Consider the following 24,432-nt stretch of genomic DNA (forward strand, 5'->3'; position numbering starts at 1 on the left):
ATGATTGTCATTTTATTTTACAATGACTACTCTATTGCATTATGTGCATACTTATCTAAGGATGTCCATAAGGCCATTATAGAGTCATGCTTATTTTTCAAGGAGTTGACTACCAAGACTTTGAAACTAAATGTCTTGGAACGACTCAATAAAAATATTACATTCATCCTATGCAAGTTGGAAATGCTATTTCCACCTTCATTTTTTGACATTACAGTCTACCTACCATTTCATCTAGCTCACGAGGCAATACTTGCTGGACCAGCACAATATTCTTGGATGTATCCATTTGAAAGGTGAGTAAATTTACATTGTTCCGTCTATATGTTTATGCTAAATAATTTTCTATATTAATACATCTTTGCATATGTATAGGAAGATGCATACTTTGAAGGGTTATGTTAGAAACAAAGCCAAACCTAAAAGGTCAATGGTTGAGGGTTATTGTGACAATGACTGCCTAACATTTTGTTCTATGTACCTACGTGGTATTGAGACAAAGTTTAATAAGAAAGATAGAAATTATGATGGAAGTGATGAGACAAAGAAAACTAGATTATCTGTGTTCACACAAAAATTCAAGTTGTTAGGTGGTGTCATTGATGATGAGCTTACTTTGACTGATTGGACAAAGATTCAGCTGTATGTGCTAAACAATTATGAGGATGCGTTCCCGTATATAATGTAAGCAAAATATTGTTTGTAAGTTTCCTTATTCACTATTTGTCTACTACTTACTTTATATTAGCCTGTCTTTTTATGTAGGGAACATAAGGTTGAACTGGAAAAGCAAAATATTACGGATGTAGAAAAGAAGCAAGAAAAAGAATTTCTAGAATGGTTTCTCCAACATATGCAAGCAGAAGATATCGAATCCTTATTAAATTTGGCTAGTGGACCTAATAATTTAGTGGCTCTATACAACAGTTGTGTCATGAATGGGGTTAGGTTTCACACTCAAGATCGAGAGATGAATCATAGAACTCAAAATTGTGAAGTGGTTGTTAAAGGAGAACATCAAGGCAAGAGTGTTGACTTCTATGGTGTTTTGAGAGAGATCAACCTTAGGAGCAACGAGGTTATCATTTTCAAGTGTGATTAGTTCGACCTCGATGAGAAAAAGGGAATGCATATAGATGAATACAAATTCCCAAGTGTTAATATCACTATTACTTGGTATGAAAACGATCCATTTGTTCTTACATGCCAAGCACAACAAGTATTCTATTTAAAGGATACAAAGCTTGGTAATAGTTGGCGAGTTGTAGAGAGCTCACAACCTCGAGGGAATTATGATTTTGTAAAGATAAAGAAGTAAATTATGTTGTAAAAAAAATGCGAGGATCCATATCAACAAGAGTCGCATGAGTTTGTCAGTTTTGTGGAAGTTAATGAAGATGAGGTGTTGTTACATAAAGATGTGACATGGACATGATTCTTGTGGAACATGTTGAAAGCGATGTAGAAGATGGTGCACATAGCAATGGGGACATTGAGGAAGAATTAAGCTATGCTAGTGACAGTGATAACGATATTGTAATGTAGTTTTTTTTAAAATTAAAACAATTCTAATGATAATGATATTGGTTTATGTTTATGTTTATGTTTAAGTTTCTATTTCTGTTTCAATTTCCATTTCGTTTTATATTTCAGTTTCTATGGTTTTTTTTTACAAGTTTTAAATTGCTATGGTTATGTTTATGTTTATGTTTCTGTTTTAGTTTCCATTTCTTTTTATATTTCAGTTTCTAAGTTTTATTTATTTATTTACAGGTTTTAAATTGCTATGGCTGGTAGAGGACGAGCTACGAATGTATTGCATCAATTACGAAAGACTTGCAAACATCAATCCTAACCAAAATACATGTCGATCAATGCCTCCATCTTCACCTATACCTTTATGCAAACGTCTCAGGTCATCAACTTCTAGTCAGTATGGGTCATCTTCCCCTCACCGTGATAAATTAGTGATTCCTCGGGATACTGAACTATTGGAGTCTTCTCAAGTAGCTCACTCTCCAACTTTGGAAGAGGACAACAACACTACAAGTATGCAATTGCTAGTTTATACATTCTCTATTTTTTAATTAACTGCAATAAAAGGTTGCTTGTGACTGTATGTAGAGTTTGATGAAATTTATCTGTTTTGTGACTGTTATTCTTAACATTATTTCTTTCCCAATTGCATAATTCTGAAATTTTGTTGAATGCTTAACATCATTCTCTTAGTTTGATCTGAGTGTTACTTATCTACACTAATTAAATTTTCTTACATTGAAAATTTTGTGTATTGATGTAGGTTCAAAAAGCAGCAAGAAAAGCGTGAACAGACTCTAGGTATTGAGCTATCAAAGAAAAGATGTTCTGGTGATTTAGTTGAAATTGACATTCCTAAACATACCAAGAGAGCCGTAAGAAACAATTGTCAAAGCTACATCACTAAATTTAGGGTGCATACTTCGAAGGAATGCTCCTTTACGAGATGATAGTTAGAAATAAATCGAAAAGAAAGATGTTACATTGATGATGCGTCGGGTCCATGTAAGTACATTAAATTCCATTCCATTACTTATATTTTCTTTGAAGTATTTGGCTTCTAGATCGTGTTTAATTTTTTTATGGTTAACTTTAAAATTTTAGGAGAAATTCAATTTGAGCAATGAACCTCATGTGAATATGGCTATTAAGGATCATATGAAGCGAAGATGCTACACGTGGCGTTACAATTTGCATCGGAAATTTCTAGTGTATGGATCCGAGAATGAGGCACTTGAGCATCGACCTCAAACAATGGGAGAGTATGATTGGAACTATCTAGTTCAATTATGATAAAAAGATGAGTGGAAGGTGAAACACTATCTAGTTCCTCTTCTTGGCATTATGCTCATGGATGTGGAATCAGTTAGCAATGAAGTTACATTTAGATATTTTGATGAAAACATATATTACTTTTCTAGCAGTCTATTACTTTTCTGGAACTTTTCCAGTAGTCTATATTGCTTAGTGTTCCATGTTGAGTTCACTTTAAGGCTACTTAAAATATGCTAATCCTCACCTCAACTTAGTTATACACTCCTAATGGTGTTCATTACTTTTAATACTTCAATTTAGTTATACATCTAATACTCCTCATTACTTTTAATACTTATTTTTGTAGAAAAGTAGTGCAAAAAATAAGAAAAATAGAAAGAAATTGAAGATCACACATTGTGTTGGGACAAAGGCCTTTAGTTGTATTAGATATGAAATGTAAGCTTCATTTGACCCTTACAATCTTCTTACATTGAATTTTTTGAAGTTCTAATTTATTAAATGTGTAATTAACATGATGGCGGTCTCTAACTACATGAAATAGAGAAATTTTGAAACTAGAGAAGAACCTAGCCGCATTGACTTGTTTCAGCTCACTCGATTTAGCACAAAGAAAACAACATGGGTTGGCGAAGATGCCAAGAATGCTTTTGTAAGTCTTTATTGCTTTTGAGCTTTTTCAGATCCTCTGAGCTTATTGTACATAAACATGATGTATATGTTCTGTGTAGGATGACATGAAGAAATTGAAGAACCTGCCACAAACATATTAGGAATCTGTTAAATTGATGTCTGATGATGAAATATATGACTCAATTCTTTCTAACGTTGTTGGTCCACCTAGGTCGGGTTATATACGTGGCTTAGGAGTAGGTTTGACACCCAAAACATTTAAGTCGGACAATATAGTCATGCAACAGTTGAGGCAACTAAAAGGGCTGATAATGCAGAGAAACAATGTATGTTTCTAGCAAATGACTTAACATAAATGAAGGAGAATCATGCTGCACAAAAGTATCAGTTAGAAGATTTACATGCAAGGCAAAATGAGATGGATGAACTAGTAAAAAGATTACTAGAGTAGTTATACTCGACTTCACCATCAATGAGGTTAGCTTATAACTTTCATCTTACTGAGTTTAAATATCAATTGTTATATCTTATAATTCACTGATATGTCACTGTGTATATATGTTCATGGTGCCAAATTACAACAAATCAATGAAATTAGCTAGCCATTAAGATTTCTTGTTACTGTTTTTCACTATATATATTTGTCTCTAATGATGTCTTGTTATAGTTTTGTTCTTTCCTTCTTAATTTTTTTTTCTCCTAATTGGTAGTCTACAAATCATGTTTTTCATTTGATTTTATCTTCTTGTATATAATTATTCTTTGTTTGATACAGGTCTTAGGGATAAATTTCTAGTATATCAGAGGACAATCAAAGGGCATAGGACAAAGGACAATCTACTAGTGATGAATCTTATGATCTTTGTTTTTGGGAAACAATTGACATTTAGGTTCAACTTAAATACCTAGAATTTTAGTTTTGAGATTTGGGACATTTTGTGAATTTGTTGGAAGAATGTTAGATGTATGGATTGCTTTTAAAAAGATGTGTGGATTGCTTTTGAAAAGATGTATAGATTGATTTTGAGATCTATATCACTGTTTAAAAAGAAATTAATTGTGATTACATATTATAATTCAATAAAAAACAGGGATAGGTAAACCTAATTAGTTACCAATCTTTTGAAATACATCAGTGACCAAGCAAGTAGGTTACTAATGTGGGCACGTGACCCTCTTTTAGTGACCAAAATGAGTGTTTTGGTGACCAAATTATAGCCCTTTAGTGACCAAAGTTGCGGTCACTAATCGCACTTTTATTAGTGACCACACTAGCATAATCACTAATTCATTGTCTTGTAGTGACCAATACTTGAGAATGGTCACTAAATAGAATTTGTGACGAGCTTCTATTGACCACCAATATTTGGACACTAATTGCATTCAGTGACCAAAAAGGGTAGTTTCTGTGTCCAAGTGGGTGGCCACTAATACCTATTTTGTTGTAGTGCTTACATCGTTATCGTGTTGATTTATTCATTGATGTCATTAATATTCAGCTCAGAGAGTTAAATGATCAGTTAAATGAGAAGAATATTGAATTACTTCTTTGTATGGTATGTTTGAGTCCAAGTAATTTATTCTCTGCTTTTGATAAAGTAAAGTTGATGCAACTTGCCTAATTTTATCCAAGTTATTTTTCTAAACATGACCTCAAGTTACTCGAAGAATAACTTGAGAATTACATTTGGGACGTGAGCTCTAACAATGAATTTACATAATTGAAAGGGATTACTGATTTTGTGCAAAAGATGGTTGAGACAAAAAAAGATTAGATCTACCCTTTAGTGTACTTGCTTCTGACACTAGCACTAATCCTACATGTAGTGATTGCAAGTGTAGAGCGAGTATTTTTTGCTATGAATATTGTGAGGAATCGGTTACGCAATTGAATGGGGGATTTGTGGATGAATGATTGCTTGGTTGCATATATTGAGAATACATTTTTAATAGTATAGATGGCAAGGTTGTTACGCAACGATTTCAAAATATGAAAACTCGTCAAGGACAATTATGATTGTAATGAATAGACAATATGATTTTTGATGTTTTGATGTCTTGGAGTGTCAATCAAGGGGTGTAGTTAGAATTGTAAGATTCAGAGTTGAAATAGAAAATGCAAGTATATCAAATATATAAATATTCAAAAATTACATGTTAGTGATAAATATCTTTAACTTAGTCATGTCTAGTTAGATGAGTCATTAATTTTAATTAGAAATTGTCCTTTATTCAACAAGGTTATTTGCTCTCCTTAATAAAACTCCCGTATAAAATTGTAAATAGAGAATAAATCACCTTATTGAGCGAAGCGAGAGTTTTATTTTGCCTCTTAGGCTGATGAACTATATTTCGATGAAAATATATTTTTAAAGCTTAACACACGACCAGTTTTAATGAGACTCTTGATGAAATGCAATGACAGAAATCAAATTCAGCTTTAGAGAAAGAAAAAAATGAAGGATCATATTGATGAATTTGAAAATTGAAGGACTATAATGAGAATGTTTAAAAAAATTCAAGGACGATTTATGATAAACAAATTCTTAAGAAAAAGTGATGTGAATTAATGCCGCTGCCTCCTCATGTTGCGGCCCATCGTCCTACACGTCGCACATGGATCAAACGCAGTTGAGCCTTGGACTTTTGGAGGTTCGATCCAACGATCCATCCACTGCAAAACGTGTCTGTCTTACGCTATGAAAGCACGCACTGGCAGCACCTCCTCTTTCCCAAATAAACAAAAGCACAAATTCCATCCTATTTTTTTGGTTTAAAGAAAAAGAAATAAGTACGCGGCGAAATGATGAAAGTCCAGCGACTGAGATCTTCCAGACCTGTGAAGAAGTGAGAAGCAGAATTCGAACGTGCAGCCTATTCTGGTCTGGTGGCTGGTGAGTTCTCTCTCTTAACTGACTTTGATACTTGAAACAGAGTTAGTTATTTCAGTTGGTCTGAGAGCAGCAACAACCCTCACTACTCAGCTTAAGGTTTTCATTTCATCACTGCACTAAAAAATTCACTATGAGATTGATCACTGATTGAGCATTTACCAATTATGATTATGCAGAATTATGGTGAATCACTGAATTTTGGCTTATGGGTTTTCATTTTTTTTTTTTTTTTGGTTTATGGGTTTATAGTTACTTAAAGATTTATGTTGTTTTGAGATAAATCTAGTTTCTATACGCTGTCGAACTTTTTTAACTGGATTTTGTAATGAAATCTGGAAAAGAGAATTCACCATTTTGATTGAAGATGAACATTGAGGTTTAGTCTTAGGGGTAATTGATTATTGCAATCTTAGTTTTGTGTTGTGCCTGTAGAATCTGTAGAAAAATGTTTTCAAACAATGCTTCAAAGATGGTAGATCAACTAAATAACATACTTGCTGGTAACTAATTGTTAAATCAGTCGGTTAATTAAAGGATTCTAGAGCTGGCGTGCTATATTTCGCAACCTGCCTAAGCTTCTAGCTTTGCAGGTCATGTAATTTGCTGAAATCTAAATCGTGAATCGTCCTAATGGCTATGGATGATGTGAGAGAACCTCTGAAGAGTAGAAAATTTCGCCGTTGTAGAAGTGCTCCTCTTGCAGAGCATGTACCCTTAGAGACAACCAACACTGGCTCGGTTCCAGTTACTGAATCCATTTTTCGAAATTTACACCCGAGTTTTCGTAAAGTAGCTATATTCTTGGCTTTCTACTTAGGCATAGGAACTATCTGCTTCTACCTCGTCAGGAACCAGATCAAGGGAAAGAAGACAAATGGAGTTCTTGATGCTGTTTATTTCTGTATTGTGACAATGACCACTGTTGGATATGGAGACCTAGTGCCAAACAGCATTCTTTCGAAACTACTGGCCTGTGCTTTTGTCTTCACAGGAATGGCACTTGTTGGGTTGATCTTGAGCAAAGCAGCTGACTACTTGGTAGAGAAGCAGGAAATATTGCTTGTTAAAGCCTTACATATGCATGAAAAAGTTGGTCATATTCAAGTTCTTAAAGATGCTGAGACTAACAGTTTGAAGTACAAATGCATTGTGGCTCTTATCCTTCTTTTGGTACTCATAAGTGCTGGCACAATCTTCCTAGCTACTGTTGAGAAATTGGACCTTGTCGATGCATTTTATTGCGTTTGTTCTACCATCACAACCCTGGGGTATGGAGATAAGAGCTTTTCAACTCAAGCAGGGCGTGTTTTTGCAATATTCTGGATATTGACAGGTACCATTTGTTTAGCTCAGTTTTTCCTCTACATTGCTGAGCTAAACTCCCAGAGCAGGCAAAGGGCGTTGGTCAAGTGGGTTCTTTCTCGTAGGACGACAAATGTAGATTTGGAGGCAGCTGATCTTGATGGTGATGGGGTAGTTGGGTATGTGGATTGTGTTTTTTTTTCCCAAAATTGTTTCCATATTACGGGCTTATTTCTGAATTCAAATTTGCTGATAGTTTCATAACAAACTTTCCATTCTCTTTCTCGTCCTTTCTTTTCCATAGGGCTGCTGAATTTATCATATATAAGCTCAAAGAGATGGGGAAGATTAGCCAAGAAGATATTAGACTCGTGATGGAGGAATTTGAAGATCTTGACGTTGATCAGTCAGGAACCTTGTCGATATCAGATATAGTGCTTGCTCAACCACCTTCGACAGAAAAGTAACTCTGGCATCATCCTGGTTTTCATTCTGAGAAGTGTCTTGTAAGATTGTAATGTGTATGATTGCTTACCCTTTCTGTGATATAAATTTTATACGTGAGGCCATATCAGAAACACTCCAATACATCTCTTCCTTATAAACACTTTGGTTAAAAATGGTTAGACTGCCTCTAAGCATTTTAGTGATCATTGTTCATTTCGGTTTACTGGATTCATACAATGTGTGAAACCAACTTGTATAATGACAATTGCTGACATTGAAATTTCGCATTTCATGACCGCGAAAGTCTTTACTTGTCGTCGGCATCACATTGCAAAATAGGACTGCTTCTAGCCAATAATAGAAAGAGATTGATCAAAATGGGAATCAACCTTTTTGTATTATGATGAGAGATTAGGATGTTAACTCTGGGTTATCTGCTTCTGCATTTATGTTTCTACTTGAAAGGAAAGGATATGTTCTCGTGGAGTAAGAAACCTTTGTGTATGCAATGGGCTCCCATCTCCCAATATTGTTTGTATAAACATTGAACTCAAAAAAAACATTTAAAAAATAAATTTTTTAATATTTTGTGTATATTCTTTGGGTTTTTTGAGTTGGGCAAGGCAAAACACTTACTATGGCCCAGAAGACAATTCATACTTGAGTAATTCTACAGTGAAGACCTTATACCTTAATTATTGGATCATACTAATTAATTTGATCTAACGACTAATCAATTTGATCTATTTGCAGCATTGAAAGATATGGCCTAATCTAAACGCCCTTACCATGATTCATACCTTGATGGTAATTATCTGGTGGGTCTGAGCCCAGCAGTCACCTCAAACTCAAAGCAATGCCTCACTCGGATGTCAAACTGAAATGATTGTAGGGCGCACACATGATGTGGTCCCCACACACCTTATGGAGAATCATTCAATTTCTTGAACTCTCTCGCAGCTAGATGGGGCCATAATCCAGTGGATCCACTTTTAGGTACCATCACATCATACGCCACTATGCCCACTTATTAGATGTCCTACGCTACGACATACTTTGATAGAATATTACGGTATGCCATTACAGTTATGTGAACAAATATTAGTGTTTTCTGATTTGAGAATTTAATAGGCAAGGGATTTCAATACCCCTCTTTTAGCCCTCCTATAGCAGGAGTGTTTTTTTTTTTTTTTTTTTGGTCATATAGCACGACACGAGTGTGTTAGCGCGGGAAAATTGTAAAATATTCAATTTGGAGTACATATAGCGAAAATATGAATCGAAAAATTGCTAACTAATTTAATAAATACAGTTGTGTGGATATTTCTAGGCCATTGATTAATTAGTATGAAACTTGAATAACCCATTTGATTTGTTTGGAATTCTTATGAACTATTGAATTGGTGTGGGAGTTAAATACACTTTGACAGCTATTAATCCCCTCTAATGAAGTTAGTGTTACTAGACCAACTGATGAATGGTACAGTTTTTTGGGTTAAAATGCTTCTGCTCGTATGATACCGTGGTAATTTAGATTATCGCTTTGTATTAAAAAATTCTACACATTTAAATCGCTAATTCTAAGAAATTTACTCATACTATAGTAGCAATTGTCACAAACAAATCAAATATGCATATTTGGATTTATATCATTTTTTATTAGAGCAAAAAACGTATTTACACTCTCTAAAAGTGTAAAAATAATGTAAAAATGGTTTTACATCCCCTAAAATACATCCTCTCATTGTGAATGCTCTAACAAATTTACTCATACTATAGTAGCAATTGTATAACAAACAGAGAGAAGTGTACAACTTTGTAATTTCAAAACCTTATTGGACCTAGAAGATTGGCCCCTCCCCTACTTGACTTTATCGTACAATTAGATTAATACAAGAAAACAAAAACAAAATGTCGGTGTCAATGGTTTGGAAAAATTAGGGAATCTGTGCACAGTACACAATTTTAGGGCTTATCTGGAAGACTGGAACTGCAATATAAAAAATATAAATAAAAAAAGCAGAAAAATAGTTGAAAAGCTAAATACCCTAAGCACAAAATTACAAACAATTACAACAAAAAGAAGATAATGAAATGGGCATTATCAGCCCACTAGATCCATTACACGTTAATCACATCGTGGGAGACTTCGACATTGCGTCCAATCACGACCACTCACATCACCTCCCAAAAAGTTCACGGAGTGCAAAATCCACACCTTATTCTCTTTACAGATTACATCCCCCTCACTTACACTTGGAATGTTACTATGACACGGCGATATTTCAAATCAATTACATATTTTTACTATTATACAACGATATTTCAAATCAATCATGTATTTTTGTTATTATGCAGCGATATTCCACATCAATCATGCATAATTATGCAAAGTTAAGATTAAAACACATGAGACAGGAGGTGATATTTTGAAATACGCCAACCAAATAAAACCATTCCAAGCACCTTTCTTTTTCTCAAATAGTTGCAGAGATATTCACATTCCCAATTTATCATTTTGCATAAATTTTTTTAAGTACAAGTCACTGGCGGATTTAGGATTTGATAATCAGCCAAGTGAAATTTACTTACTAATGCATCTCTATATACATAAATTAAAGTTTAACAAAAACAAGAACTACAAGCAAATACAATGCAATAAAAAAAACAATATTTAAATATAAAATTTTACCCTACGAGAAGTTTAGAAGTCTTAAATTCTTAAATTATCGCAACATTATTGTTATTATTAGCAAATTCTCTTTCGTATATGTTAAGTACATATGCATGTATTTATGCAAATTCTCTTTCGTATATGTTAAGTACATATGCATGTATTTATTTTTTCTGAAAATTCTTGACCGAGCTGCCGCATAGCCGAAAAAGGACTGAATCCGCCCTTGCAATAGTCTAAACTACAAGAAGAGGGATGTTTCTCTCACACACACACTACCACTGTACCATAGGAGTTCGAACATGAAAATACTAGTTTGCAAGTTCAATGTCATTTTTCACTAAACTAACCGTTGGGATTTCGCATAATATTTTAATACCTTAAAATGAGCCGAAAAACACTAGTGTGAGTGCCTTAACAAAAAGATAATAGGTTAGTTTAGTTAATCGTCAAAAAATTTACTTAATAATAAATCAGATTCATCACATGATATCAAGTGTGCTAAAAAGAAAAATGTAAGTACCAATGTAAGTAATAATTGTGACAATAATAAAAGAAAGCCAAAATGAAAGGGACCCATATGTCAATTAAGGACATTATTCTTCCCAGAATTTACCGTCAACTATTTGTCAACTACAACCCAAAAGGAAGAGAAAAAAAAAACAAGCAAAAAGGAAAAAGTTAGAAATTACAGAGAAAAAAAATAAAATTTCTGATCTTTTTCCTCAACTCTGGCTCTGCTCTGCGGACTTGTAACTTTCTACGACATGTTCCGGTTGCCCGGCGACATAATCCAGGAGGCCTTCACCGGAAGCCTCGGTAACCGGTAACGTGGTCTTCCCGAAGACAACAACAGCGAAGAGAAAGAGAGCGGTGGAGAGGAAGAGAGGCCAAAAGTAAGCCAAAATGGTCAGAAATCTGGGTGCTATGAGGGTTATCGCGTAAAGGGTAAGGCACAAAATGAGTGCAAAGAGGAAGTGGAACCTGAACTTGAGAAGCTTTTCTGGGATCTCCATGAGTTGGGTTTTGAGCAGATTGAAGGTTTGGGTTGGATTTTTGTAGAGAGAGAGAAAGAGAGAGAGAGAGGGAGGAAGAGAGGTTATCTGACAGTGCAGAGATTCTCTGGAGGGGAGAATGCTTCTGTCTCCTAAGCTTTTGTTTTGGAGTGAAAAATTGTTTATTTTCCCACAGATCATAATTTCATCTTTTATGGTAATTAGCTTGCAGTTTGTTTACCAAAATGCCCATCATGAAGAGGAACAAAGTTTGGGATGAGTAGCATTTTTCTTACTTGAATAATAATCACCAAGATAGATTACAAACTTTTTTTGTTACAATCTTCTATCTGCTCATAATTAACAACTTGGTGCGCAGTTTGGTAAGCCACCTTTGAACAAATGGTTCCAATAGACAATAAAATAAAGTTTGAAGAGTGTTGAAGTGCAAAACAAAATTACTTTTTCAAATTGACATTTAGATAAGCAAAGTAGAATTGGAACTCTACTTCCCATGTATGAGATTCTCTAGAGCATTGAGTTGTATCATTTAGTACATCAGTTGGCATCTAATATTTGGAAAGAAAAAAAAACTTTTGCGACTAATTTTAAGTCTTATTTACAATTTATTTCTGTTTGTTAAGGAAATATATACAGTATAAAAGAAATTTTATTATTTATAAGAAAGAGAGAAAGGAACTTAACGTCTAACTCCAATTATATTCATTATTTAAAAGAACATCCCGAATGATATTAAGTGAAGACAACAATGATATTCACTCTTAGCTAAATAATGAGCAACATAGTTAGCTTCCTGACGTGTGTATAATACCTGATGAAAACAACAGTGAAATTTATCCCCCAAAAAAAAGTTTGACAACAATAATGAAGGTGGTTAGAGAGTGTTTGAATTTTTGTTCTTTTTCCGTAGTAAACAAGGGTGTTATGGTCATTTTAAGGAAAACTTAGAATGGATCCACATATACCCCATTGTCGGTTTTCAGTGTAATAGACAAATTGTCGTGCTTCTTTTTCAAATGAAGAGTTAACCAAAGTTTTTGTTTGTTTTTGGGAAAGTTAAGATCTAACACGTGGCTCGGTAATTCGAGGCAGGAGAGTCATCCAAAAGAGAATAATTATCAGTACAGTAGTGACTCGAACAATAAAAAATAAAAAATTAGTACAGCAGTAACTAGTAACCAGTAATACTAATAGCACCTTTTGAAATGGATTTGATAATAGAGAAACTCTAATGAAATGGGGATAACATTTTTTGTTATTCTCGGTCAATAACATAATGATATATGGGATAATTTTTTTTCATATCATTATATTACTGGCCGGAGATAGTAAAACAATAATGTCCCCATTACAAGTAAGTTTTTTCCATTTGACAATTGTAGTACATCAGTAACTAGTAACCAGTAACTTCATACCGGAAAAAAATAAAAACAAAAACAAACTAGTAACCAGTAACTAGTAACATGGATTAAATATTGGGAAATTGCATTATGATTATTTTCTTTTTAGTTTACCATCTTAAAAAAAAAACCCTCATTAACTTAGCTCCAGTTGCCACCTCTTTTAAGGGTGGTGGCCTCTTTCCCCACCCCTCTCCTCCCCTTCCTTGCCTCCTCTCTCCCCTCCTCTCCTTCTCTACCCTTCCCTCCCTTCCCTTCCTCTCCATTTCCTCCCCTCTCTTTAGATTGTTTACCTGTTTTTTAGCTAGATTTTTGTTTAGGTGAGTTGGTGATTTCGTTGGCGACTTTTGTAGTTTTGTTGCCTTTGGAATCTTTGGTGAGTTGGGTGTTTACGGTTTCTTGAGTTGTAATAATTGCGTCAAGTCTTTGTGAGTTGGCGTCAAATATAGTCTAATCTCTACTTGTGAGAGTTTTAAAGTTGTAGTGCTAGTTTTAGGCACTGTAGTTCATGTCTGACTTGTTCATGCTTACGGTTTTGGCCTTATGTGGTTATTAGTAGAGATACACCTTGTGCTCTTGATGTTGCCGATGTGTTTTTATATATTTGGATTAACCCTACTTGGTTACTATGCTTTCATCTTTGTATTAACCCTTTATGGGTATTTGTAATAGCCCTTATAACTTATAGTCTTTGTGCCTAATTTATAAATACAATTATTGCTTTTCTTTAGTAAAAAATGGTGTAAATTAAAAAAAACTTTTTAAGCTTATTTTGTCTCCTTTCCTTCCATTCCCTTTCTTTTTGAGTTTGAATTTCAAAATAACAAGCGGACCATTATCAAGGAGTATGCAAGACTTGACATTTTAACTTATTCCACTACAGTCCTATGGATTTAAAAGTATTAGTTATTTACATTAACACTCTTCTCCGAGATTTCAAATTGTTTTTATAAAATCCCTTCCATTGATTTTCCATCTAAAAATTACTAATATCATAAAAAAATAAATTAAAAATCTCCATATAACGAAGTTAACTTCAAAGACTTCACATACATATCTAATCATTGATGTTATAATCTTTTTTATGACATCATCAATTTTTAAACGGAAAATTAGCAGAAGATGTTTTGTGAAAACAATTTGACCAAATTCATTTTAAATTTGACTCTTTTAAGCCTTATCCAATCCATTTGGTTCTAAACCCAAATTTTTCCCCTTCAAAAAATAACTATTTAGGTTTTGCCCAAACTCAAACCGTTTTTTCTCCCAACTCTTCATACTCAAATTTTAAATCCGCAACTTTATTAAATTGTTTAAGAATGGAAGTCTAATTTTTTTTTTCATGGATAACTTTTCTTCATTTAATCTTTTTAAATAATTTCATAATTTAATTTTTTGAACAATTTGACCTTAAAAAAAATTGAAATTCCACAAATATAATTTTATTTGAGAAATAGGTGTGTATTTATAGAGTTTTGGGGTTGGATATAATTTAGATTCATTTTAAATATTATTTTGACCGTTGGATTTAAATTCCAGACTTTGAATCTTTTTTTCACCGTTAAAATAACTTGGATTTTAATTTGGATCGTTGATTTGGGTTACTGTTGGAAGAAAAAAAAAGACACTATTGCAAGAGCATGCAACACCTTGGAGCAACAACATCTGCAACATAGCAGCTGCGGGGCCTCCTTGCATGTGGGTTGCATCATGGCTCAGTGGTAGGCATGGGCACGGATCGGTTCGGAACAGTAGAAGACTCTTCTGTTATTCAAACCAAAGACTTCGGTAGACCATTTTCTCTTCCATTAACCAAACCAAAGACTTCGGTAGACTTCGGATCGTTTAATCTAATATTCGGTTCGGATTGATTCGATACGCCGGTGGTATATAATAAAAACATACTAATAAAAATACAATTTATAATACTTCACATAACATAAGTTCTTGAACAAATACACCAAATTATCCTTGTAAAATATAAAAATCCAATAGTCTAATTCATCCAAGTATGAAATCAAATAACTTAGTCACTATATAATTCAATATGTACTCAAGATGTACTATGAGCCACTTATGTTTATTGTTTGAACATTTGAGTGTTCTTTTTACTGAATTATCTGAATTTCTGTAAATTATTTTGACATTTGTTTCTCATTGGGTTCTTTAGTTTTTTATTCTGAATCCAACCATATAAGAGCATCTACAATGGACTCCCTAAACCACCTCCTTAGACAAATTTTAGGGATGAATTGTAAAAATGCAACTCCAACCATGCTCCCTATCCTACCTCCTAAAATAGGGAGTCCTCTAGGAGCTCCTAAATTTGAGGAGAGAGAAAGGACTCCTAGTGGCTCCCTATAATTTAATGATGCTTTATTTAATAAGTATTTCAAACCTTTATTTAATGCTAACTATTTTTTATTTTATTTTTTAATAGAGATGGACCAATCAAAAAAGAGTTATAGTATTTATGACTCTACAAATTAGGGAGTATGGTTGGAGTTGAAATTTTTTAGAGAGCTCCTAAAATAGATTTCTTATATTTTTAGCTAAATTTTAGCTAAGAAATAAAGAGCATCATTGTGGATGCTCTAAAGAACATAAAATTTGGATCAACGGTTGGAAAGTTACAAGTAAAAAAGGGGACAAATGTAGAAACTAGAAAACATAGGAAGTTCATAAATTCCTTTATGACCAAAAAGTACTACAATACCCGAGTGATAAAGAAGTGATACGATGGTGATGAAGCAGTGATACAATGATGATAAAGAAGTGATTCAACAGTGATAAATGAGTGATACAAAATGTTGATTGTATTTACCTTTGGTTTCTTGTTTTGTATTTAAATAATAAAATAAGTATAAATATCGAAACAGTACGAGTTTCCGTCGGGTTATGAATATTGTTTTTATTAACCAAATCAAACATCTCGGTACATATCGAATCAAAATAATTAAAATTAAAAAATAATTATTTAACAACCAAAGCCTCAGTACACGAATAATTCAGATGAGATGCCCATCCCTACTTAGAGGCTGCGTAAAAAAAAATTCCAGTCCAGGCAATAGCTTTTTTTTTTTGGTCAGTCAGATAATAATTTGGTATTCCGTCCAACTTTTGAGTTTTCTCAAATTTTAGCCCCTTATTTTTCTTAAGTTGGAGAGAAATTGGGCTAAAATATATGATATTTTGGGTTTGGTCAGGTGAAGAAGCCCAAGGAGAATGTCCCAAATAAAAGCTTCTCTCTCCTCATATACGAATCCCCAACTTCGTCTCTCTCTTCCTTCCTAATCCTATACTCTCGTCAACTGGCGGGTGCTTGATCAGTGAATAAATAAATAAACTAATATAGATTTGGCCCTGTGACGAGGTTCGACCCGCCACAATGGCGCCTGTGAGAACCACAGGCGCGGTTGTCGCAGCAATCTCAGTGACCATGGCGTTGCTCTCTCTCTTCCTCTACAAGTCCAAGCCCTCCTCTAAAAAGCTACCCTCAAAGAAAAATCCCAGAAATGGCCTCCTTGGTGCCATTGGAAACACCCCACTCATTCGCATCAACAGCCTCTCCGAGGCGACCGGTTGTGAAGTAAGTAAGCTTTTCTCGACTTTCTTCAACAACAAAAAATTTCCTGGGTTTTCCTTTAATTTTAATTGTTACTCTCAAACTCTTACTTTAACATATGCATTTATCTTCTGGTTTTTGAACTATTTTTGTTGGTATCAATTATATGATGATGGGTTTTATCTAAATTTCCATTTTAATGTAAGTTTCATCTCCCTGTGATTGGAAAAGGTTTAATTCCATATTTTTTTGGATGGTTTATTCATTTTGTTTTTGGGTTTGTTCAGATTCTTGGCAAGTGCGAATTTTTGAACCCAGGAGGAAGTGTAAAAGACAGAGTTGCTGTGAAAATCATTGAAGAGGTAAGCTTCTTTCGTTTCTTCTAGGATCTCAAGTGTTTTTCTTTGTTTGGGGGGTGGGGTGGGGGTTCTGTATTGGAAGTTAATTCCTAGAATATGTGTAATTGGTACCACTACATAGCTTAGAGAATAGATAATTCTCTGAAACGCAGAATTTGTTGAACGTATATAAGTTCACATAATTTCAACTCTGTTTTCTTTTTCTTTTCCTTTTTTTCTTCCTTCCTGAGCATCTTGTTAATGCTTTTCAAACAGTCGTACATTTGTTGAAGAAACGAACTTTGGATTTACCGTGCTACTTTTGTTGTCAAATTATCCAAATATTAAGAATATACAAAGGTCCGTAAGTTTGGTATTGTACATATTTTCTCTGCAGGTGATACATAATTTGTAGCATTTAAGTTGACATAAGATTGTAGCTTCTGAATTTGCTTTCGTGTAAATGAACTAGGCAAATTTATCTTTTTTGATATTGTTCTTGCTTATTAGTAGTTTAGATAATCAGATGCAATACATTGTTGACCATAATTGGTCGGTCTTTTGAGTCACGTGTGTTCTGGTTTTTGGTTCTATACAGGCTTTGGAATCTGGAGACCTTGCTCCAGGTGGAGTAGTCACTGAGGGGAGTGTTGGAAGCACAGCTATTAGCCTTGCTACTGTTGCTCCAGCTTATGGTTGCAAATGCCACGTGGTTATACCTGATGATGTTGCTATTGAGAAGGTATTTAGAGAATGCATTTTGGATTAGCAACATGGAGTAATGGACCATGTATCAGCTACAGGTACTTTTGGGGTGTCTGATATGAGCAAACACCAGAAACCCCCCAGTACCAAAAAGCATGACCTCCCTCCCACCAGTTTTTTTTCCCTTTCAAAAATAAACATTATGTTCTGCTCTGTACTAAATTTTGCTTCTGTTGTGCCATCCTTTTCTCCAGTCTCAAATACTTGAAGCCCTGGGAGCCACTGTAGAAAGGGTAAGGCCAGTGTCAATCACACACAGAGACCACTTTGTCAATGTTGCTAAGCGACGGGCATCAGAAGCAAATGAGTTTGCATTAAAGCATAGAAAAGATGATGCGAATCAGAGGGGCGTTGCCAATGGCACCACCGAGAAGACTAATGGTTTCCAATATGATGAAGAGAAACAAAGTTTGTTTTCAAGGAATTGTACAGGTGGTTACTTTGCTGATCAGTTTGAAAATCTGGCAAACTTCCGGGCCCACTATGAGGCTACTGGGCCTGAGATTTGGGAACAGACTGGAGGAAATGTAGATGTATTTGTGGCGGGAGCAGGAACAGGTGGTACTCTGGCTGGTGTTTCTAAGTTTCTCCAGGTCCGCTACTTTTCCCATCTTAAATTGTTTTGTTCATCTTCTTTTAAAATATAGTTGTATTAATCAATGTTGTTTTGTGTTCAACAGGAAAGGAATTCAAACATTAAGTGCTTCCTAATAGATCCTCCTGGTTCCGGTTTATTCAATAAAGTTACGAGGGGAGTGATGTACACCAGAGAGGAGGCTGAAGGACAAAGGCTAAAGAATCCGTTTGACACGATAACTGAAGGAATTGGAATCAATAGAATAACAAAGAATTTTATGATGGCAAAACTTGATGGGGCTTTCCGAGGCACAGATAAGGAGGCTGTTGAAATGTCCAGGTTGGTCCATACTCTTGTTCTCAGAAATCACATTTTCATAGTTCTTTCTTGATGCTGGGAGGTTCAGAAAATGGAAGTAGATGAAAATGATTTTTTGTCATTATCCTCTGATTCCGGGTTTGTGTCTAGTATATTTTCCTTTTCCAAATAATTAGTTAAACAAGTATTTTGAGTATGTTTCAATCATGTACCAGTTGATGTAAGATGGAAAATCCCACTTTCTTTCATTCATTCAGTAATGTTCAAGCAAGAATGTTTTAGTTCTTAAGCATTTTACGCTTAAACCTCAGGTTTCTTATGAAGAATGACGGGCTGTTTTTGGGAGTTCTTCAGCCATGAATTGTATTGGAGCAGTCCGAGCGGCACAGTCAATTGGTCCTGGTCACACAATTGTGACTATTTTGTGCGATAGTGGGATGAGACATCTGAGCAAATTTTTCAGTGCTGATTATCTATCTCAATATGGTTTGACACCTTCGGCTAGCGGATTAGAGTTCCTGGGTGTTGGATGAAATATGTACTCGCCAAGGGATTCTCCATTTTCCTCTACATTCATCCAAAGATAGAACCAGTACTAAGTTAATTTTTAGGGTTGGTTGCATAGATACAAGCCTTTATCCATCTGAAGGTTCTGAAATTTTGAAGATAGTAGTTTCTGAAGCAGCAACATTACAGCAGAATTACCACTCAATAGATTTGTATTACATTTTCCTAAGACTACATTATTTTTTACAGGCAAAAAGCATAATTTCATTAGAGACGATTATTTATCTTACATTATCAATTTCGAGGCATTGTGCTCTTAACGAATTCTGTGGCTCTACAATTCCATCCTTTTTCTGTACATGCTAGTCTATCAAGGTAATAGTCCCCCAGGCATTGTGCTCTTTACGAATTCTATGGCTCTACGCCATAATCACTTCTCTCTATAATCACTGTAAGTGCTTTTGCGTGATTATGGGGAGAAGTACCTACCATTGCTTCTTCATAAAATAACTTAAAACCACTTCAAGCAATTATATGAAGAAGTTATTCTCCATAAAAGTGATTTTTTGACCTATATAGAATCACTCCCAAACGATTCCTAATACGTTCTCAGCATTTGAAATTAGTTTTATTCTCATTCTGATAGACATTAAATTTTATGCTGGGAAATAGAACTATGTATATAGAGGATTCTTAAATTTTAATTGGGTTTGCACAAGGTTCACAGCATCTGTTTTGGGACTACAATCACTATTCATGATAGTCTCATTCTCAAGCCCCTTTTCCAACCAACCAAACACATCCTAAATCCATTGATTCGAATACGTCACTGTGTTATTGGCTGAATCCATCGAGCCGGTAAAGTTATTAGCTTCGTATATGTCACTGAGCCACTCTGCTCTGCAGATTAACCTTGTATGTCGCTGACTGACCCCCCAAAAAAAAAAACCCAACCCTTTGTGGATCCATCCAAGTGACACCGACCTGTTATCCTTCCACCGCTAAGAGTGGGAGGTAATCGTTGCTCTGTGAAGCCAGCCTAGAAACTCAGTGACCTAGAGCCTTCACTCGAGCCACAGGGTGCTAAGCCAGGAGCACAGAATTAAAACCTAGTACATAATATATATGCATACATTCTTGAGATGCCATGGGCAAACAAATAACTGAATTCAAACAGCCAAATTCTTTTATGATAATTTCTGCAATAATCGTGAAAGATTCAACTAAAATTTTATTGTCAAGATACATGGCCTCAAATGTCTCCAGAGATCCAAAAAGATCAAAACCAAAAAATGGGTGCCAAATTCAAGTATCTTGAATATTGTAAGATATCAGATACTCCAATCACTGAGTGTTCCACTTCTCAAATTGCGACTCATGACAGTGAGGGTCTAGCCAATCCCTGTTAGAATCCTTTGCCATGCTGCTGCTTCCTTTCCCACCGCCCACAAGCTCTCGCAGATTCTCCACCTTGTTCTCTCGACCTGTCCCGGTACTTCTCCTATCTGCTTCCTTCAGTTTCTGCTTGAACTTCTGCTTACGGCTGGAAGGGTTTACCTCTTGCTGCTGCTTTGATTGCGAAGGGGGAGCCCCGTGCGGTCCTAAGTAGATCTTCTCTTCTCCTTTGGCCTGCAGAAAAGAAGACAACCTTCAATAAATAAGAAGTTGCAAGGCTTCAGAATTAAGACTTTATGAAGGCCATTAGGGTTCAAATGTGTTCTTTTTTCTTTTACTACATACAAGGAACTAGCTAGATCACTTGCAACTGACCTTTGGAGATGGAGGTTTTGAGGCTTCTATTGTTGGAGCATCATGATTACTTTTATCTTGGTCTTCAATAACCAAGCTCGGAATCACAAATCCATCAGTGTCTAATGCAAGAAACAGTCATACATTAATACCAAAACAATTAAATGCACATCAAATGAATTCAGAAGGTGTGTTGCATTGCTGACACTTACATTACAATCAACCGTAATCTGTCACACAAACCCAATATGCAGTTCAGATATCGTTTGAAAAATAATTTACAAGTATTTTTGGGTTATATAAGCACTTCCAAGTGATTTTTCCCATGAAACACTTGGGTTTTTGATAAAAAAAAATTTGGACATACCTGCTTATGATCAAATTATGAAGTATGATCACTTTAAGCCCAGCACTTACCTGCATCTCGGATCAAACTCTGTCCTCAAATTACACCAACCAGTAGTGACACAAAAAAAACCCAGCTTATAATGCAACTGCAAGCCCATTCCCAGATCTTTAATACATAGACTGATATGAAATCCATAGTAACTGAGTCAAAATGGTACTCCTTAACAATATGGCATGAAAATTAGAAAATCCTATCAAGTAAATGAGCCAAGTTTCGACCTGCATTCATAACATTGTTGCAAATTCACAATCAGACCATTCACACCAACACGAAGAGAAAGAAAATCATTCCAATCATGGTAGCAATACTCACAGGACAGAAAATAATCCCCAAGTTACTGATCCTGTAGGCAATTATGTAGCTAACCAATTCAAATTGCCATGCCAAACCCACATCTAATACTAACAAAGCTGCTTCTGGTTTCCATTTCGTAACAAAAATAAACATAACCAAATCATTCAGAAATCAATGCCCGAATGCACCAGAAACGTGCATAACACAATGAGTGGATTAGTCTAAGCTGATTTTAGCAAAACTACAAAAACCCGCATAAATCAGGCAAAAAGATTCGAGCTTTTCTCCTTCTTTTTCACTTTTCAGAAAATTTTCTCAGTAACCAAACAAGGGAACTAGATGTAAAAACAAAAAAGACAGATGCCAAAGAGTCATACCCCACTCATCTTCTTCATCAAGAGGTTGAGTGGTTCGCACTGGAGAGGGGTCCATGGGACGCTGATGATCATGGATTTGACCAGCCACAGGGCACAAAAGCCCAGATCAAGATCAATCCAACAGCTCAAATCCAATGACCACAGACACAAATTCCAAGAAACCCAAGAGAAAACCTCCGTGTGTTGCTTGCGAGTGTACAAAGCCGAGCTTTTAGTTATGAGAAAACCTATGTAATGCCCCAATATGGAACATATATATCAATTTATGTCGATGGGGAAACAACTGAGCTAACTAAAGTTTTAGAACTCTAACCCTAAAAAGACTTTGCATTTTTCTCAAGTTGTTCTCTCTTTGGTTAGCTGAGGTAGGGATCGAGGATCTTTTCGTCATTTCAGGGGTTGTTTGATTCGCTGTTGACTTTCTACTTGTTAATATGCTTCATTGGTGGTCCAGATTTGGTGAAAAAATTGTCGTGGCCTACAGTAAAGACGCGGAGAAGGGAACACATATATTAAAGTGGTAATAAAAATTTGGGTTATTTACTCAAATTGTTCTCAAATTTATACTCGATTTATATTTTGGTCCCTAAATTAAATTATTCTTTTAAATGGTCTATTAACTCTATATTATTCGGTTAATTAGTCCCATGGTCTCCCCTTCTATTTTCCCCCTCTCCTCTTCGCTCTCACACACCCGCACTCTCTCTCTCTCTCTCTCTGCAAATTCAAGAACCAACAAATTGGAAAACAAAAATCAAAAAATTCGAACATTGTTTGCAGAGTAGGTTGGTTGCAATGATGAGTTTAGGGTTTGTGGGTGAAAAACAAAATGGGTGAATAGGGGGGGAGGGGTTTGTGGGGTGGGGATTCTGTTATAGTGGAATTTGGGAGGGTGGGTTGGGTGTGGCTGTATTTTTTGGTGTCTTGAGAATATGTTTTGGTGGATGGGTTGTGGTTACTAGGTAGGGAGGAGGGTGGTGGGTGGTTGTCTCTCAACAACGAAGGGAAATCGGGGTCTGGGTGGTTGTTGAGTTGAGGTTTTGGGTTCTTTTGGGGTGTTTTCCCTTTTTCTGTACTTGTTGGCTAGGGTGGAAGGTGGGGAGACGTTGGGTTCTGGGTTCATGGGGCATGAGGTGAAGGGTGGTTGTGGGATGGGTTTGGGGGTTGGAGCTTGCGGGTGATAATCATGGGGGAATGAGAGAGAGAGAGAGAGAGGAGCTTTTTATTTCATTTTTTAGTATTTACTTATTTTTAACGTACGAAATGATCAATTTGCCCTCATATTTAATGAAAATATTGACAGAATGTAACGATAAGACCAATGGAATGAATAATATAGAGTTGATGGACCATTTGAATGAATAATTTAGTTTATGGACAAAAATGTAAATCAGATATAAGTTTGAGGACCATTTGAGTAAATAACCTCAAAAAATTTCTCTTGTAATTGATATTTCAACAAGAACCAACCACCTCTCGAATGGGAGAAATTCCATTTCCGGCCAATTACTCTATGAAAATTTTCAATTTTGACACGTCTAAATGAAATATAATATCTGAAAATTCACATTTCTGAAAATTCCAAAAAATAAAAATAAAAATTTGATTGAAGGTTTCAAGTTTGGTATATCCATCATAAAACGGATTGCTCCATAAAAAAAATAACAACATTTAAGTACTAGCATATAATAATAGTCTCTTTTGACTTTTGGCAGGCATTTTCAATTTTCAGCCAATTTTAACCTTTCAAATTTTGGGTATGTTCAAAATTTTGAACTGCTTTCCAAAATTTTCCAACATATGTAAGCTCCAATATTTTCCAAAAATTCCAAAAAAAACAATTCCAATAATCCAAATTAGAATGAATGTTGAAATTCCAAAAAATTTGGAAACTGAATTGGAAGAGATTTTTAATTTTTAATTTTTTTGGATTCGAATTGGAATCTCCTAATTTTGATATGATATGTTTGAAAATTAGTCCTAATTCAAAACCAACGTTTCCTTTTCAAAATACAACTATTCATCTATATATAGGACTCAAACTATTTTATTCCCCAATTGGTAGGCTCAAATTTTGAATCCCCGATTTTATTAATTGCTTAACAATTGTTTTAACCGCAATTATGTTTTCTCAAAAAACTTTTGTTGAGTTCACTTTTGTTTGCAGACTTTTAATTTATTTTTATGAACATTTTAACTTAATAAAATTCAAAAGTCCTAAACACAAAATTTTCATTCATGTATATAAATGACAAACACACAAATTATGAATAAATGGGTGGTTATTTATATAGTTTACGAATGATTTTTGGGTTTAGATTGATTTAATATTAACATTTTGGCCCTTATTTTTTTT

The 24,432-nt window shown here is 34.9% G+C and overlaps 5 protein-coding genes and 1 pseudogene across 5 annotated transcripts; 4 read left to right on the top strand and 2 right to left on the bottom strand.

The window, feature by feature from the left end:
- On the top strand, positions 1-1,102 carry LOC148919049 (uncharacterized). The gene is made up of 3 exons (XM_089048772.1): positions 1-296; positions 376-684; positions 766-1,102. The coding sequence occupies exons 1-3, from the start codon at positions 1-3 to the stop codon at positions 1,100-1,102; spliced, it is 942 nt and encodes a 313-aa protein (XP_088904898.1).
- Positions 1,103-2,646: 1,544 nt separating this feature from the next.
- Positions 2,647-3,782, top strand: LOC148919050 (uncharacterized; annotated as a pseudogene).
- Positions 3,783-6,029: 2,247 nt separating this feature from the next.
- On the top strand, positions 6,030-8,260 carry LOC103342722 (two-pore potassium channel 1). The gene is made up of 3 exons (XM_008246361.2): positions 6,030-6,338; positions 6,929-7,819; positions 7,945-8,260. The coding sequence occupies exons 2-3, from the start codon at positions 6,969-6,971 to the stop codon at positions 8,105-8,107; spliced, it is 1,014 nt and encodes a 337-aa protein (XP_008244583.2). The 5' UTR covers positions 6,030-6,338; positions 6,929-6,968; the 3' UTR covers positions 8,108-8,260.
- A 3,067-nt stretch (positions 8,261-11,327) lies between these two features.
- LOC103342721 (uncharacterized) lies at positions 11,328-11,943 on the bottom strand. Its single transcript, XM_008246360.3, has one exon. The coding sequence runs from the start codon at positions 11,775-11,777 to the stop codon at positions 11,487-11,489; it is 291 nt and encodes a 96-aa protein (XP_008244582.2). The 5' UTR covers positions 11,778-11,943; the 3' UTR covers positions 11,328-11,486.
- Positions 11,944-16,443: 4,500 nt separating this feature from the next.
- On the top strand, positions 16,444-19,536 carry LOC103342720 (Pyridoxal-5'-phosphate-dependent enzyme family protein). Its single transcript, XM_008246359.3, is given in 7 exon segments — positions 16,444-16,766; positions 17,030-17,104; positions 17,679-17,822; positions 18,040-18,438; positions 18,526-18,761; positions 19,052-19,077; positions 19,080-19,536. Coding segments are annotated over 7 exon segments (1,275 nt in total). The 5' UTR covers positions 16,444-16,565; the 3' UTR covers positions 19,274-19,536.
- An 875-nt stretch (positions 19,537-20,411) lies between these two features.
- LOC103342719 (Na-translocating NADH-quinone reductase subunit A) lies at positions 20,412-22,366 on the bottom strand. Its single transcript, XM_008246358.2, has 3 exons — positions 22,077-22,366; positions 21,018-21,118; positions 20,412-20,876 (listed from the first exon to the last, which is right to left on the bottom strand). The coding sequence occupies exons 1-3, from the start codon at positions 22,129-22,131 to the stop codon at positions 20,592-20,594; spliced, it is 441 nt and encodes a 146-aa protein (XP_008244580.1). The 5' UTR covers positions 22,132-22,366; the 3' UTR covers positions 20,412-20,591.
- Positions 22,367-24,432: the final 2,066 nt, after the last annotated feature.

This window comes from Prunus mume, linkage group LG3 (genome assembly GCF_029339155.1).
Source record: "Prunus mume cultivar Tortuosa linkage group LG3, ASM2933915v1, whole genome shotgun sequence".
Lineage (NCBI taxonomy): Eukaryota > Viridiplantae > Streptophyta > Magnoliopsida > Rosales > Rosaceae > Prunus > Prunus mume.

Bases quoted from the DNA above. Each gene is read 5' to 3' on its own strand.
- LOC103342721 (XM_008246360.3), bottom strand. From the start codon at position 11,777: ATGGAGATCCCAGAAAAGCTTCTCAAGTTCAGGTTCCACTTCCTCTTT.
- LOC103342722 (XM_008246361.2), top strand. From the start codon at position 6,969: ATGGCTATGGATGATGTGAGAGAACCTCTGAAGAGTAGAAAATTTCGC. The intron at 7,820-7,944 runs GTATGTGGATTG...TCTTTTCCATAG, and splicing joins GATGGTGATGGGGTAGTTGG to GGCTGCTGAATTTATCATAT.
- LOC148919049 (XM_089048772.1), top strand. From the start codon at position 1: ATGATTGTCATTTTATTTTACAATGACTACTCTATTGCATTATGTGCA. The intron at 297-375 runs GTGAGTAAATTT...GCATATGTATAG, and splicing joins TGGATGTATCCATTTGAAAG to GAAGATGCATACTTTGAAGG. The intron at 685-765 runs GTAAGCAAAATA...CTTTTTATGTAG, and splicing joins GATGCGTTCCCGTATATAAT to GGAACATAAGGTTGAACTGG.
- LOC103342719 (XM_008246358.2), bottom strand. From the start codon at position 22,131: ATGGACCCCTCTCCAGTGCGAACCACTCAACCTCTTGATGAAGAAGAT. The intron at 21,119-22,076 runs GTATGACTCTTT...TTCTTGCATTAG, and splicing joins TGATGAAGAAGATGAGTGGG to ACACTGATGGATTTGTGATT. The intron at 20,877-21,017 runs GTCAGTTGCAAG...TCTTTTCTGCAG, and splicing joins CAAAACCTCCATCTCCAAAG to GCCAAAGGAGAAGAGAAGAT.